This window comes from Lytechinus variegatus, chromosome 1 (assembly GCF_018143015.1).
Source record: "Lytechinus variegatus isolate NC3 chromosome 1, Lvar_3.0, whole genome shotgun sequence".
NCBI lineage: Eukaryota > Metazoa > Echinodermata > Echinoidea > Temnopleuroida > Toxopneustidae > Lytechinus > Lytechinus variegatus.
Window position 1 is genome coordinate 14,347,155 of NC_054740.1, and position 14,679 is coordinate 14,361,833.

The following is a 14,679-nucleotide window of genomic DNA, read 5'->3' on the forward strand; positions in this document are numbered from 1 at the left end:
ACATGCACCCTGCTCATGATTACAACACCGTGCTGAATATATATGAAACAATTAGCTTGCATTTTCTCATTTGCGAAGTATGTATTCCATTCCTGAATTCCAATAAACAATCTTTTATCTGTCCCATCTGTCCCCTTTTCTGGTCAGCTCGATACACACCGTGTATCAAACGTTTTCAGTTCTTTGCATATTGTTTAGTTAATTACTCATCTTGTTCATATTTTAGAAGGTGCTTAGAATGGCCGTTTTTAGGTTACCCCCCCCCCCCTTCCATTCAACTTGCGCTTCGCGCCCTCATCACTTACTGTAATACCCGAAGCCTACAATGTTCAATATAAGCAAAGAAAAATCAAATTGCAAACTGATACCAATTTGACGTCACATGCATGGGCTCGATCGTATCGTTCGCGCCGCGCATGCGCGTACATCAAGGTACCCTCTTTCCCAAGAATGGCGACATGTGCACGGTTTTGAGTGCGATACGAACGGAATTCATGAAATTGCCTTAATACATATTGCAGATCGGAGACAACAGCCCCTTAATCCCGTGGATATAAGTGAAACGAAAGTTTTAAGATAAACTGATCGTTTATTGTACTGTCTTTTAGGAGATTATTGGAGCTGAAAAGCGCCATTAGGAGAAAAGGAGAACGGTAAGGACACGTACAAATCTACGTTACGGTACCGTACCTGTCGAGTGTCGTGGCTTGCGAGCCAGAAAAAAAGGAATGGTCATATTAATTTTATCGAGTTTGTTCTTAATTTTTCAATTTCATGAAATCAAATTGATAATTATTGGTAATGAGCTCTCTAAATATTCATTTTCAGTTACTACCCATGTGCGTATCAATTAAAATAGTAGTGAAATAGAGATTTTCTAACTGCATATTTCACATTGTCATCGCCCAATGTCGACTGTCCCTCGTGTGTGTGTGTAGTGTGTTGTATACGCATTTGTTCGGTGCTGCATGCAGACTGCATTGCAGTTGTGCAGTGTGCATGTGCGCGACATCGAACATGAATCATATGGTGAGATTCTCGTAGTGAAGTGAATGGCCGTGGCATGATGTTGTTTGTCATGCTCATGTTGAAAAGTGGAGCTAGCGCTTGCACTAGCAGGGAGTGAACTGCAAGCTCTTTGTGAAATGGTAATGTAACATGATGTATGTTCATGTTCGAGTCTCGAGATCGGGTGAAGAGGGAATGTTACAAAAATTCCTTCTTTCCTGCCACTGCCAGGTAAATAGATATAGATGGAATTCCCTATCATGACCATGCGTACATGTAGGCTCGGGACGTTGACAGCACCTCAGCAAATATATTCAAGTGTGAGGTGCAACATGTCAGGCTATGTAGCCTGGGGCGTTTTGGGGAGTGAAAGTTATATACTGTACGTATGGAGTCACTCCCCACTAACGCCTGGGATTCCTCCCTATACTTCCCCACATACGGGTACAAAACCAGAAACTTTCGCCCCCGAGAATTCTACTTTCCCTCTAAAAGATCTAGCCCTAAAACATGTACATGGGGTCCAACTTCATTTCCAACATTTCAGCGATATTGATTTCATTTTTAAAGAAGAATTCATTAAAAAAACGAGAGATTTGTTTTGAAAAGATGGAAAGAGCTTACTTCCGTGTTTACGTCGCCATCTTGATTTCTTTGTCTTCCGCTTGGCGACAGCACGCAAATCGCGGGGTTTGCGTGCTGTCGCCAAGCGGAAGACAAAGAAATCAAGATGGCGACGTAAACACGGAAGTAAGCTCTTTCCATCTTTTCAAAACAAATCTCTCGTTTTTTTAATGAATTCTTCTTTAAAAATGAAATCAATATCGCTGAAATGTTGGAAATGAAGTTGGACCCCATGTACATGTTTTAGGGCTAGATCTTTTAGAGGGAAAGTAGAATTCTCGGGGGCGAAAGTTTCTGGTTTTGTACCCGTATGTGGGGAAGTATAGGGAGGAATCCCAGGCGTTAGTGGGGAGTGACTCCATACGTACAGTATATAACTTTCACTCCCCAAAACGCCCCAGGCTAAGGCTATGTTAGTCTGCATTTGTTTGTAAATATGTAAATATTACATACCGGTATGTTGGCTTTTTGACCACAACCTTTTTTTATGGAAGTCACCAAATGGTGGATGCTCAACACTAGCAATTCAAATCCACAATTATACAGTACGACAATACACCACAGGTGGTATGTACTTATTTAGGAAGAAGAAGAAGAAGTCAATGTGAAGTCTTAATTCCTGGCTACTGCAGTGCAGGCTAACATGCAGTCCTAAGTATCATGATGTTTATTTTGGAAACATAACTTTATCTAAAGGTCAAGTCAAGTCCACCCTAGAAGAATTTTTGAGGAGTGCGATCGCGCCGGCGCTCCTACCGCGCTCCTAAAAACAAGGGGAGCAAAAAATCGCGCTCCTAAAAAAAAAAAAAATTTACATTTTACATCTTTAAATCCATGAAATGGCCTTCTTTTTTCCATAATTCCTTGAAATTACTTTGATTTAGTCGAAAACTATCAGAAAAATGAAGAATATTCATCTCTTTCCAGACTCTGATTTCAATTTAAACTTGGTAAATATTGCAGTCCCATATGTAGATTTTCATGGCAACACCATGGAAGTCTACATGTGGGACTACAATATTTACCGAGGTAAGTTCAAATCAGAGTCGGAGAAAATATGATATTTCATATAATACAATACAAAAGAAATAGTGAGTGGATGACATCAGTCTCCTCGTTTGTATCTCGACCAGGATGTGCATATAAGTGTTTTGTGAACATTAGCAAATTTTTAAATTGTTATAACTTTCTTATTTTACATCTGATTTTGAGGAATTTTTCAGTGGTATGCTTGTTAGATTTTTCTCTTTTTATTCAAATCAAATATTTGCAGGAGTGGATATTTTTTTTTTCCTTAAGATAATTGCAAACTGCCACTCATGAGCAGGATCACATTTTTATTATCATCATCAATCGAATGCAAATGAGAGAATCAATGATATCCCTCACTATTTCTTATGTTTTTGCTGTTTGAATCATACAATATTTCAATTTTTACAGATATAACAATAAGGACAAACTTGACTGAACCATAAAATGTTAAACAATGGTAATTCTACATGTTTAGGGAGAAATGAAACTCTGTTTCACAGGACAATGGGGAGAAAATTAGAATAGTTCATATTTCATGTATTAAAACACAAAAATTTGTGAGTGGGGCTCAGTGGGCAATGTCGTCAATCATTTGCACACTGACCAGAATGTGCATATACATGAATATGAGCAAACATAACTTTATTTCACATCTGAGATCAATGAAATTTTCAGTGTTAATGCTTGTTTGATTTTTCTCTTATTCAAATAAACATGTCGTTGGGGTGGACTTGTCCTTAATAACACATCTTCACTTTTCTTCCCTTTTTTGCAGATTCTACAGTTGTACTGCCGTCTGTTCCAAAGAAGATATTGCAACTTTGAGGCAGTTTGTGAGACAGTTTGACAGGATAAGATGGCTTTTCAACAAGCATGAAGAAACCCACTTTATCAGAGTAGACACAGTTGCTTTAAAAAAAAAAGTATCTTAACGCTATAAGGATTCCAGAGAATTTCAGAGTGGTACAACACAGTGTTAGGCATGGCTGCTGAAGTGGCTAAACAGCCGAGCTACAGCAGCGCTGTGTTGGGACCACCAGAGAAAGTTGCACAGGACATGCTCCCGAATGAGAACCATCAAGTCTCTGAGCAGCAGGACTCTTCAGAATCGAAAGAGAATGTGAACCCTTCTGCTCCACCCCCAGCTTCGCAAGATGGAAAGGATGAAGATAAAGGTGAAGGGAAGAATTCTGAAAAGAATGAAGAGAAGAAGAAATTTGTACCAGCACCGCCTCCTAAGGTGAATGCCTGGCATAGGAACAAGCAAACACCACCCCCTCCTGCTGTAGTGCCAAACAATGTAACGTCACCGACCCCCGCAGCAGCCGCGGCAACACTTGCTGCTTCAAAGCAACCACAAAATCCCTCTCAAAGACAAGCATCCCACAACACTAAATCTCACCAGGCTTCAAAGCCAGGGGGAGGTAGGACTAACTCAAGACAGTTTAATGGGCCACGTGAGAAAAGTGCAAAGAGTCCAAAGGCGGAGAAGACTTCCACAAAAGATCCCAAGGATTTGGAAGAGAACAAGAAGGAGGCAGCCAAGAAACGCATGGTTGAAACCACTCCTGCTCCACCCCCTAAAGTAAACGCTTGGACCAAAGCGCCAATAAACTCAGTTGTACCCCCAGTGGTGCCTCCGATGGCTAATGGTAATGGAACAGAAGATGCTGCGGATCCTGTCCCGTCAGCCGTCAGTGCTGCAGGTAAGTTCTGTGTAAGAATAATTTTTTGTCTCGCCTGCATAGAGTGAGACTAAAGGCGCCGCTTTTCCGACGGCAGCAGCGGTGGCGTCAACATCAAATCTTCACCTAAGTTTAAGTTTTTGAAATGACATCATAACTTAGAAAGTATATAGACCTAGTTCATGAAATTTGGCCATAAGGTTAATGAAGTGTTACTGAACATCCTGTCAGAGTTTCATGTCACATGACCAAGGTGAAAGGTCATTTAGGGTCAATGAACTTAGACCGTATTGGGGGAATCAACATCAAAATCGTAACCTGAGGTTAAGTTTTTGAAATGTCATCATAACTTAGAAAATATATGGACCTAGTTCATTAAACTTGGACATAAGGTTAATCAAGTATCACCAAACATCCTGCATGAGTTTCACGTCACATGACCAAGGTCAAAGGTCATTTAGGGTCAATGAACTTTGGCCGATTTGGGGGTATCTGTTGAATTACAATCAAAACTTTAAAAGTTTTTTTATCTGATTCATGAAACTTGGACATAATAGTAATCAAGTATCACTGAACATCCTGTGCAAGTTTCAGGTCACATGTTCAAGGTCAAAGGTCATTTAGGGTCAATGAACTTTGGCCAAATTGGGGGTATTTGTTGAATTACCATCATAACTTTGAAAGTATGTTGGTCTAGTTCATAAAACTTGAACATAAAGAGTAGTCAAGTATAACTGAACATCCTGTGCGCATTTTAGGTCACATGACCAAGGTCAAAGGTCAATGAGCTTTGGCCATAATGGGGGTATCTGTTGAATTACCATCATAACTTTGCAAGTTTATTGATCTGACTTTTGAAACTTGGACATAAGAGTAATCAAGTATCACTGAATATCCTGTGCAAGTTTCAGGTCACATGATCAAGGTCAAAGGTCATGTGAGGTCAATGAATTTTGGCCACATTGGGGGTATTTGTTGAATTACCATCCTATCTCTGTAAGTGTATTGGTCTAGCAGAGCTGCCAAGTAGTACGATTTTTCCGTATTTCATACGGAAATCAATTTAAAATACGGCAGTACGCTTTTTCATGATAAAATACGGGAAAAAACAAATTAGAGAAGAAAAGGTATTCCGTGTGTTGCTGCCCTCTACGTTCAATGAGTTATGCTTTCATCAAGGCTTTCCGATTAGAATTTTCGATATCCTGGCGAATCAATGCGGGTGACAAGTTCCGAGCGCACGCACGTAGTTTACAAGCGCAAAGCAGCGGCTCAAATCGCGATATTTTGCGACTGGTAAATACGTCTGTAAGGATGCTGACGTCATCCAAGATGGCAACTTACGTTGACCGACGGAAGGATCGAAGATGACGATGTTTCGATCATAATTTGAAACGAATTAGCCGTAACTGCGGTCTAAGGTACGATATTTCTGAATTTCATACATTTTCCCGTAAATATGGATGCAATTTCTTTTTCATAATGTGACATTTTATGATTTTATGTGCAAGAAAACGATCGGAAAAAAACCCAGGTTTCCGTTGAATGTTAGATCTATCGTTACCGCTAATACGTTGTCTGTACGTACGGGCCTCCAAATTCTTCAGTCTACATGTATGTATTGGTGAGTCAGCCAACGCTGTTCAGCGGAACAACCAAAATCTAGACTGAAGCTTTCGGTCTCGTGTGCGACGGTGTGGGGCGCAAAATAATGTAAGAAGTGATCGAACTTTGCCATTATGCATGCATATTTATCTCATGGTAAAAATACGGATTTTGGGGTCAAAATACTGATTTTGGGGGATAAGAATACTGAAAATGCAAAATACAACTTGGCAGCTCTGGTCTAGTTCATAAAACATGGAAATAAGAGTAACCAAGTATCACTGAACATCTTGTGCGAGTTATAGTAGTTTTCAAAGTCAGCACTGCTGCTATGTTGAATCGCGTGATGCAGGTGAGATGGCCAGAGGCATTCCACTTGTTACCAGGGTGATCTGACGAGACAAATCAGAGGGATGATCCATTTTTTACTAACTTGCCTCACAGAGCTCTTGTTTGGTCAAAATGATACAGATACATGTACGTGTGTATAGAATGTTGAAGATTATTCATGTTCTGTAAATCTGAAGCGCATTGATTACATTTCCAGGTATTTTTATCTTTTCAAAGAAGAAGAAAAAAAAAAAGACTTTTGGTCACTGAAAAAGCCCAGGAGATGAAAAATATATTCCTCCTGCCAGAAGAGATGAAAGAATGCCATAACTTTCTCAATTTACATCTGATTTTGATGCATCATCACTCATCAGTAATGTACGTGTACTATTTTTTTCTGACTTTGTTCAAATCAATTTAATATTGAGTTACGATACTGCAAGAAATAACAATGAAAATTTAGTTTTAAATTTGATTTCCTTTTATTACAGGAAATAATGGATCACTAAACAAAACAAATAATTGTTGATCTTACATTTCTTGAAATGTCAGTTCTGATTATAATCCAAAGTCAAATCCAGATAAAATCCACGTTGGCTGGTGAAAATTCCTTGAATTAAAGTTCAAAATGATGGCGATGATGAAACAGATGTTGAAGCGCGATGAATAACAAGAGTCACTGTAACAAGTTGAAATGTCCTTGAAGATGATGTTCATGATGGTAAACAGTCAATTTCAGCACTCCATGGGTTGAAAAGCGTTCATTAAAACAGGTTGATGATCTTGATGAGAACTGAGAATTCCTCAAAGTAACTGCAAACAGTTCATTGATGGCGTGCAAATAATTTCACAGAAGATAAATGTTGTATTCCAGTTAGAAATAGACTATGCTCTGACATGAAGTTGGTGTGAAACTCTGAGTTCTTAAGTGAGGTGATGATGTCCTTGAAGAAACTGCCAGCTTATAATGTAAATTTCAACTATTCTGGAAGCTTCTACTATTGTCTATAAAAAGAACATTCTGCCAATTTCTAGAGCAGTCTAATTTTAGAAGACTCTCAAATGACCTCAGTGAAATTAACAATGTAAACAACACAGCTAATCCTATTGTTCTTTTCACTTCCACTATGTACAGTCTTATGTGTAGCAATCTCTATTCAGAAATAACAAAATTCCTCAGACTTTAAATAGGTGTAGGCATGCCTAACAAAGCTTTACTTATCATTCTGGAATATTCTAAATCGCTCTCCTTATTTTTTTGAGGAGCTCAATTGAGCTTTTCAGAATCGCTCTCCATGAGGAGCTCAAATCAATTCATTACAATACATGTATGTAAATTGTAGATTTTTCTTAACATTGTATATATGCAATAGCTGTGTTAGCTATTAATTAATCTGTGGTGAAACTAGGCCTGGGCCACGTCAATACGTTTGCAAGATGTACGCACTCCTAAAAAAAAAAAAAAAATGAAAAAAAAAATTGCTAAAATTTCACATTTTACATCTTTAAATCCATGAAATGGCCTTCTTTTTTTCCATAATTCCTTGAAATTACTTTGATATAGTTGAAAACAATCAGAAAAATGAAGAATATTCACCTCTTTCCCGACTCTGAATTGAACTTACCTCGGTAAATATTGTAGTCCCACATGTAGACTTCCATGGTGTTGCCATGAAAATCTACATATGGGACTACATGGGACTGCAATATTTACCGAGTTTAAATTAAAATCAGAGTCAGGAAAGAGATGAATATTCTTCATTTTTCTGATAGTTTTCAACTAAATCAAAGCAATTTCAAAGAATTATGGAAAAAAGAAGGCCATTTCATGGATTTAAAAATGTAAAATGTGAATTTTTTTTTTTTTTTTTTTAGGAGCGAGATTTTTTGCTCTCCTTATTTTTTTAGGAGCGCCGGAGCGATCGCGCTCCTCAAAAATGAAGGCCTGGATGTATAACGTTGGACTCTTGAGGTCTTTCTCCAGACATTGAGTGGTGTGTGTGGCACATTGGTTTTGGGTGATTCTTGGCACAAGTGTCTCTGTCAGGCTGGTCTCTGTCTAGGATATGATTCTCTGTTGTGCACCCAACATTGTTTAAATTTTAGGCCTACAATGTAAGATTTTGAAATTACTTTGATCTTAAATCAAATGAGTTACGCTGTGAATCACATGAATTCTACATGGAAATACAGGTTTGGTTTATTTTCAATTGGTCTACTGCCAATTCGTCCAAGTGCCAACTCGTCTACTATCATTTGGTCTACCGTCAGTTTGTCCACCATTCACATGGACATGGTCTATTTTCCATTTTTTCAATTTTGCAATTTACCAGAAATACATGTACATGGGATTATAATACACAAATTTTCAGTCTCAACAATGTGTCATAATGTATTTCAAATTTTCGGGTAGAGAGGAGTAATCATCTTTAAAACAGAGACCATTTCCTGAAAAAAGTGACTATTTTCCCACAATACAAGTAGGAGTTTCTCCTTGAAATATTCAAATTCAGATTTTATATACTGGTACATGTATGTGTTTCACACAGAAGGGGAACAAAATTAAAAATTCATAGCCAAATGATTTGGGTTGAAAATGAAAATGAAAGCCACAGAGTAGCAAGTAACATGTAAACAGGTCATTGAACGACTTACATTCTGGGAATAATTTTGCTTTCCAAATTTAAATAGCATTTTTGTTCATGAGTGAAAAGCCCTCAGCTAAGTAATGTACAGTCGTATGTAAAAATATGCTATACAAAAGACTTAATATGCATACATGTAGCAGTCTTTCAAAAATGTGGAGCAAATTGCGATGCGATACCAGGAAAATTATTCCCCGACATTCCTTTGTGTGACTGACTGCACATGATTTTCAACTATTGCTATTGCTTGCCCAGATTTTTTTTAGTTGTCCTGGTTCAGCGGGCAAGCAGGTTTGTTTGTTGTGCCTGTTACAGGCCTGCAGGGCAATATGGAAAGCAAGTGTCGCATCAAATTAAATTGCAAAGACATATTTATGTATGTACAATAAATCTTGGCATGTTCTCCTTATTGTAGAAATTTGTTAAAATGAATGTACTTGAGGAGGCATGATGTCCCTGTCCACCAATTACGGAGGGAGGGAGAGGTAGAGAGAAAGTACCAGAGCTGTACTGGAGACTGGAGACTCACACTCTTCTGTGTACACAAAATGCATATGGGTTACCTCTTACATGTATGTATCTGATCCAAGAATACAAAGGTCATTCTTGATAGAGCCTTTGCTAATTTCCATAGTGGAACCATTGATAATATTGCAATTGTCACAAAGCCAAATATGGTGTTGATAAATTGTTTGATTACCGTACAGTAGTGCGTAGTCAGTACAGTCAATACTGTTTGACACTGATTCTCTACCATTCCCTATCCTGACCTGGTTTGATTTTGCCAGGACAGGAGTGCCTGTGGAAAAAAAAATCTGGTTAGGACTACATGTACATGGAAGCCATTCTATATTTCTTTATTCATATCAAAATTTTTACTTAGTAATTTACAAAGCTAAAAAAAAATCAACCTTTGAATTTTGATTCTGAAGAACAATCACTTGCACATGTGGGACCACATTAGTGTAGTCCCACACTGGCCACACGTAGACTTTCGTGTAGGTAGACCGTGTGTAGACCAAACGATCTTTGGCAGTCAATAAATAAGGGAATATTCAAGACTTGCTTGATATTTTAACACTAAATCAAAGTAATTTCAGGGCCATATGTAAAAGAGATGGGCATTTTATGGATGTAAAGAAGTTAAATGTGAAATTTTTTGAAATCTTTTGGCGGCGGTAGCGTCGTCAACATCAAATCTTAACCGAAGGTTAAGTTTTTGAAATGTCATATAACTTAGAAAGTATATGGGCCTAATTCATGAAACTTGGACATAATGGTTATTATGACTAAACATCCTGCCAGAGATTGATGTCACATGACCAAGGTCAAAGGTCATTTAGGGTCAATGAACTTTGGCCATGTTGGGGGTATTTGTTGTTTTCCATCTTGACTTTCAAATTTTATTGATTTGGTTCATGAAACTTGGACATACATGTAAGAGTATCTTCATCTTTTGTGAATTTCAGGTCACTTGATTTACATGTAGGTCAAAGTTCATATAGGGTCAATGACCTTAGATTATGCTGGGGAATCAAAAAGAATTTTTAACCAAAGTTAATTTTTTTAAATATCATAACTCATATGGATCTAGTTCAGTAATCAAGCATCAATAGGTGGTTTCAAACTGCCTCGATCACAAGCATCCCGTTAAATTACAATTACTTTTTTAGGCTGAAAAATACCCATTACTTATTCCTGCATTCACACCGCCCCGAAACATACCCTTCGGGATAAGTTCCTGAAGTTACGAGCATGCGCAGTATGGTCTGATAAGCAGGCAAGGCACGAGATTTAAAATCACTAGCCCAACAGCCACCCACAGCTCCCACGCCCAATGAAACGCTGGGCTAAAAGTTCCCGTAAATTGCTTTCACATTGCCAAAATACCTGCGACCTTGGAAAAATCCCCGCGAAAGTTCTCGTAATTTCGCCAAGTACCTACTATTTAGCGGGTATTTTCCTTCTGGGAAATTACGCACAGTTTGCTTTCACATTACCAAAATACCTGGTATTTTCTGATCGGGGTATTGAAATTTCCCGATCAGAGAATACCTGGAACTGATGAACTTCGAGGCGGTCTGAAACCACCTAGTGAACATCCTGCGTGAGTTTCAGGATACATGCCCAAGGTCAAACTTTGGCGATGTTGCGGGGGTAGTTGCCATCATAAATTTTAAAAGTTTATGGATATGTACATGTAGTTTATAAAATGTGGACATAAGGGTAATCAAGTATCACTGATCATCTTGCAAAAGTGTTTGGTCACAAAATCAAGGTCAAATGTCATTTAGGGTCAGTGAACATACAATAGTATTTTATCATCATGAATGGTGTTTCTTTTTGTGAATCATTATTCAATAGTTCTTTCAAATTCAGCACTGCTGCTATTGAATCGGGTACTGCAGGCGAGACTGCCAGAGGTGCTCCAATGGTTTTTCCCCATATGGTCTATATTTACCTGACATTGTCAAATCAGAAAAAAAAACATTTCTGCGTTTAATTGTCGTTTGAATACCATTTAAACTTTTTGACTTGGTCCTACTCAAACTTGTTGTTTTCATAATGCAAAGTCACATGTTATTTAAAAAAATAAAGACATTCTCTTTTAATAAATAATTGTAAATTTTAGGATCTAAAATGAAAAAGAAAGAGAATCTATAAAATACTGCTGTTAAAGAGGAAGAGGTTTATCAAATAAGGCTGGAATACAAATTCAATTCATTGTCCCATCTTTATAGATTATGCTGTAAACAGCTTGTAAATATATACATGTAGTGTAGTGTGGAGATGATTGTATACTGGTATACACTACATGCGTACTTGGCCCCTGGTTGTGATTCATGATGCATGCATGCAGTGAAAAACTGGACCAGCTATTATCTATTACATGTTGTACACTACCGTATAGTACTACACAATCCAAAACAATTATATGTGTGTAGTATAAGATATGCCAGAGTATATATGCAGGCCTACATGTATGTAGATGGTTTGGGGAAAAAATGCTGCATGTAGGCTTACATGTACACAGACAGTGGAAATCTTACAAGTATGCACTGATTTCATCATGTACATGTAATTGTACTACTTATCTGAAAAGACATACACCTCAGATCAATAGACAGTACCATACCAAATTTATAAAAATACATGTGCATGCATTTTCTTCTTTCAGCATCAAATTCAGTCTATTGCATACAACCATCCTGGACTAAGAGGGATGTATAATTTGCATTGATTTACCATTTGCGGTAACCCCCCCCCCATCAAATCATTATTCATCAAAATAGGCTTTAGAAAAGGAAATAACATGTTCATAGAATTAAAAAATCTGTGGGTATTCAAAACATACATGAGTATGTTACAAATGAATGCATGTTTCAGTCCTTCACGTTTATAATTTCGTGGAGCTCGATAAATCGCTCTCCTTATTTTTTGGAGGAACTCAATTGAGCTCCTCAGAATCACTCTCCGTGAGGAGCTCAAATCAATTCATTACAATACATGTATGATAAATTGTAGATTTTTCTTAACATTGTATATATACAATAGCTGTGTTAGCTATTAATTAATCTGTGGTGAAACTAAGCCTGGGTCACGTCAATACGTTTACAAGATTTACACGCTCCTGCTAAAAGAAAAAAAAAATTGCTAAAATTTCACATTTTACATCTTTAAATCCATGAAATGGCCTTCTTTTTTCCATAATACCTTGAAGTTACTTTGATTTAGTTGAAAACTATCAGAAAAATGAAGAATATTCACCACTTGCCCGACTCTGATTTGAACTCACTTTGGTAAATATTGTAGTCCCACATGTAGACTTCCATGGTGTTGCCATGAAAATCTACATATGGGACTACATGGGACTGCAATATTTACCGAGATTAGATTAAAATCAGAGTCTGGAAAGAGATGAATATTCTTCATTTTTCTGATAGATTTCAACTAAAAGTAATTTCAAGGAATTATGGAAAAAAGAAGGCCATGTCGTGGATTTAAAGATGTGAAATATGAAATTTTAGCAATTTTTTTTTTGAGGAGCGTGATTTTTTGCTCTCCTTATTTTTTCTAAGGAGCGCGGTAGGAGCTCCGGCGCGATCACGCTCCTCAAAAATGAAGGTCTGATGTTTACATGTAAGGCACTACTGGTATCCAGTACATTGATCTCTTTGATGTATGGGTGAACGTGATAATGCAGTCCTTCACGTTTATAATTTTGTGGAGCTCAATAAATTGCTCTCCTTTATTTTTTGAGGAGCTCAATTGAGCTCCTCAGAATCGCTCTCCTTGAGGAGCTCAAATCAATTCAAAATTTTAGATTTTTCGTCACATCTACAATTCAAAATTGTAGATTTTTCGTCACATCGTATACATATGCAATAGCTGTGTAGCTATTAACTAATCTGGTGAAACAAGTCCTGGGTCAATACATTTACAAAATATCGCGCTCCTGCTAAAAAAAAAAATTGAAAAAAATTGCTAAAATTTCACATTTTACATCTTTAAATCCTTGAAATGGCCATCTGTTTTCCATAATTCCTTGAAATTATTGTGATTTAGTTGAAAACTATCAGAAAAATGAAGAATATCCACCTCTTTCCCAACTCTGATTTGAACTTACTCTAGGTAAATATTGTAGTCCCACATGTAGACTTCAATGGTATTACCATGGTGTTATCGGATTACAATATTTACCGAGTTCAAATGCAAATCAGAGTTGGGAAAGAGGTGAATATTCTTCATTTTTCTGATAGTTTTCCAAGTAAGTCACAATAATTTCAAAGAATTATGGAAAATAGATGGCCATTTCAAGATTTTAAAGATGTAAAATGTGAAATTTTAGCAATTTTTTTCAATTTGCTCTCCTTATTTTTTTTAGGAGCGCGATCGCGGCTTCAAAAATGAAGGTCTGATAATGTTATCTTTCCCTGCCACACATATATGCATTATTTGCTTGAATTATTCTCCCCATAATAATATAATACATTATTGAAAAAAGAAAAATGAATAATGAATGTCAATTTATGCTGTTGAATCCATAATCATACATGTATGGGAAGCTAATATAGGTGTAATTTTATTTTCTTATAAAAGAAATACAGGTACATGCATGCAGGACAAGTGCCTTGAAATGGCTTTATATCCTTGCAATAACCAAAGAAATTGACAACAAACATATGTACAGTAATGTATGTAACTCAAAGTTAGTCTTTATTTACATTAGTAGGTTTGACATCATTATCATCAGATTTTTTGGTAATACATGTAAAGTCAAAGGTCAAAAGGGCAGTTTATTAAATTAGAATGTTCATCTCATGACAGAGATTTTTTTTAGATGATCTGGTAACATTGATACATGTACAGTACAGGTCAAAGGTCACAATGGTTATTTACCTGAAAAGTGCCCTCAATAAAATAATGAACTATACCTCATCATAACCAGCAGCAGCATAGTTATTTTCCTCAATCCATTCATCAAATTGATTTATTTTCATTAACTCAATATTATTTTATTTATTTATTTACATGTATTTATATATTTATTTACTTACTTACTTAAATTATTCTATTTTTTATTATATTGGCTAATCAATTGTCCTTTTTAACTGATGGTGGGGTCAGGACTGAAAAGGGAGGGGTTGCTCAGGAATTCATTAAATGGTCTGTTTCTCCAATTCTACACTTGCATCCATATGTAGACATCAACACCTGTCACACAAGGCTGCAAAAATATGATTCTCTGT

General features: G+C 36.9%; 1 protein-coding gene across 6 annotated transcripts in view; it reads left to right on the forward strand.

The window, feature by feature from the left end:
* The first annotated feature begins 406 nt into the window (after positions 1-406).
* LOC121406698 (la-related protein 1-like) overlaps positions 407-14,679 on the forward strand; it is a 45,398-nt gene continuing 31,125 nt past the window's right edge. For 4 of the 6 annotated variants that reach the window (XM_041597648.1, XM_041597650.1, XM_041597652.1 and 1 more), the window contains exons 1-2: positions 408-653; positions 3,440-4,370. In XM_041597648.1, the coding sequence (XP_041453582.1) occupies positions 3,647-4,370 (724 nt within the window). In that variant the 5' untranslated portion in view covers positions 408-653; positions 3,440-3,646. Of the gene's footprint in view, positions 654-690; positions 1,240-3,439; positions 4,371-14,679 lie in introns of those variants that run through there. The other 2 variants (XM_041597651.1, XM_041597649.1) reach the window with 2 other exon arrangements.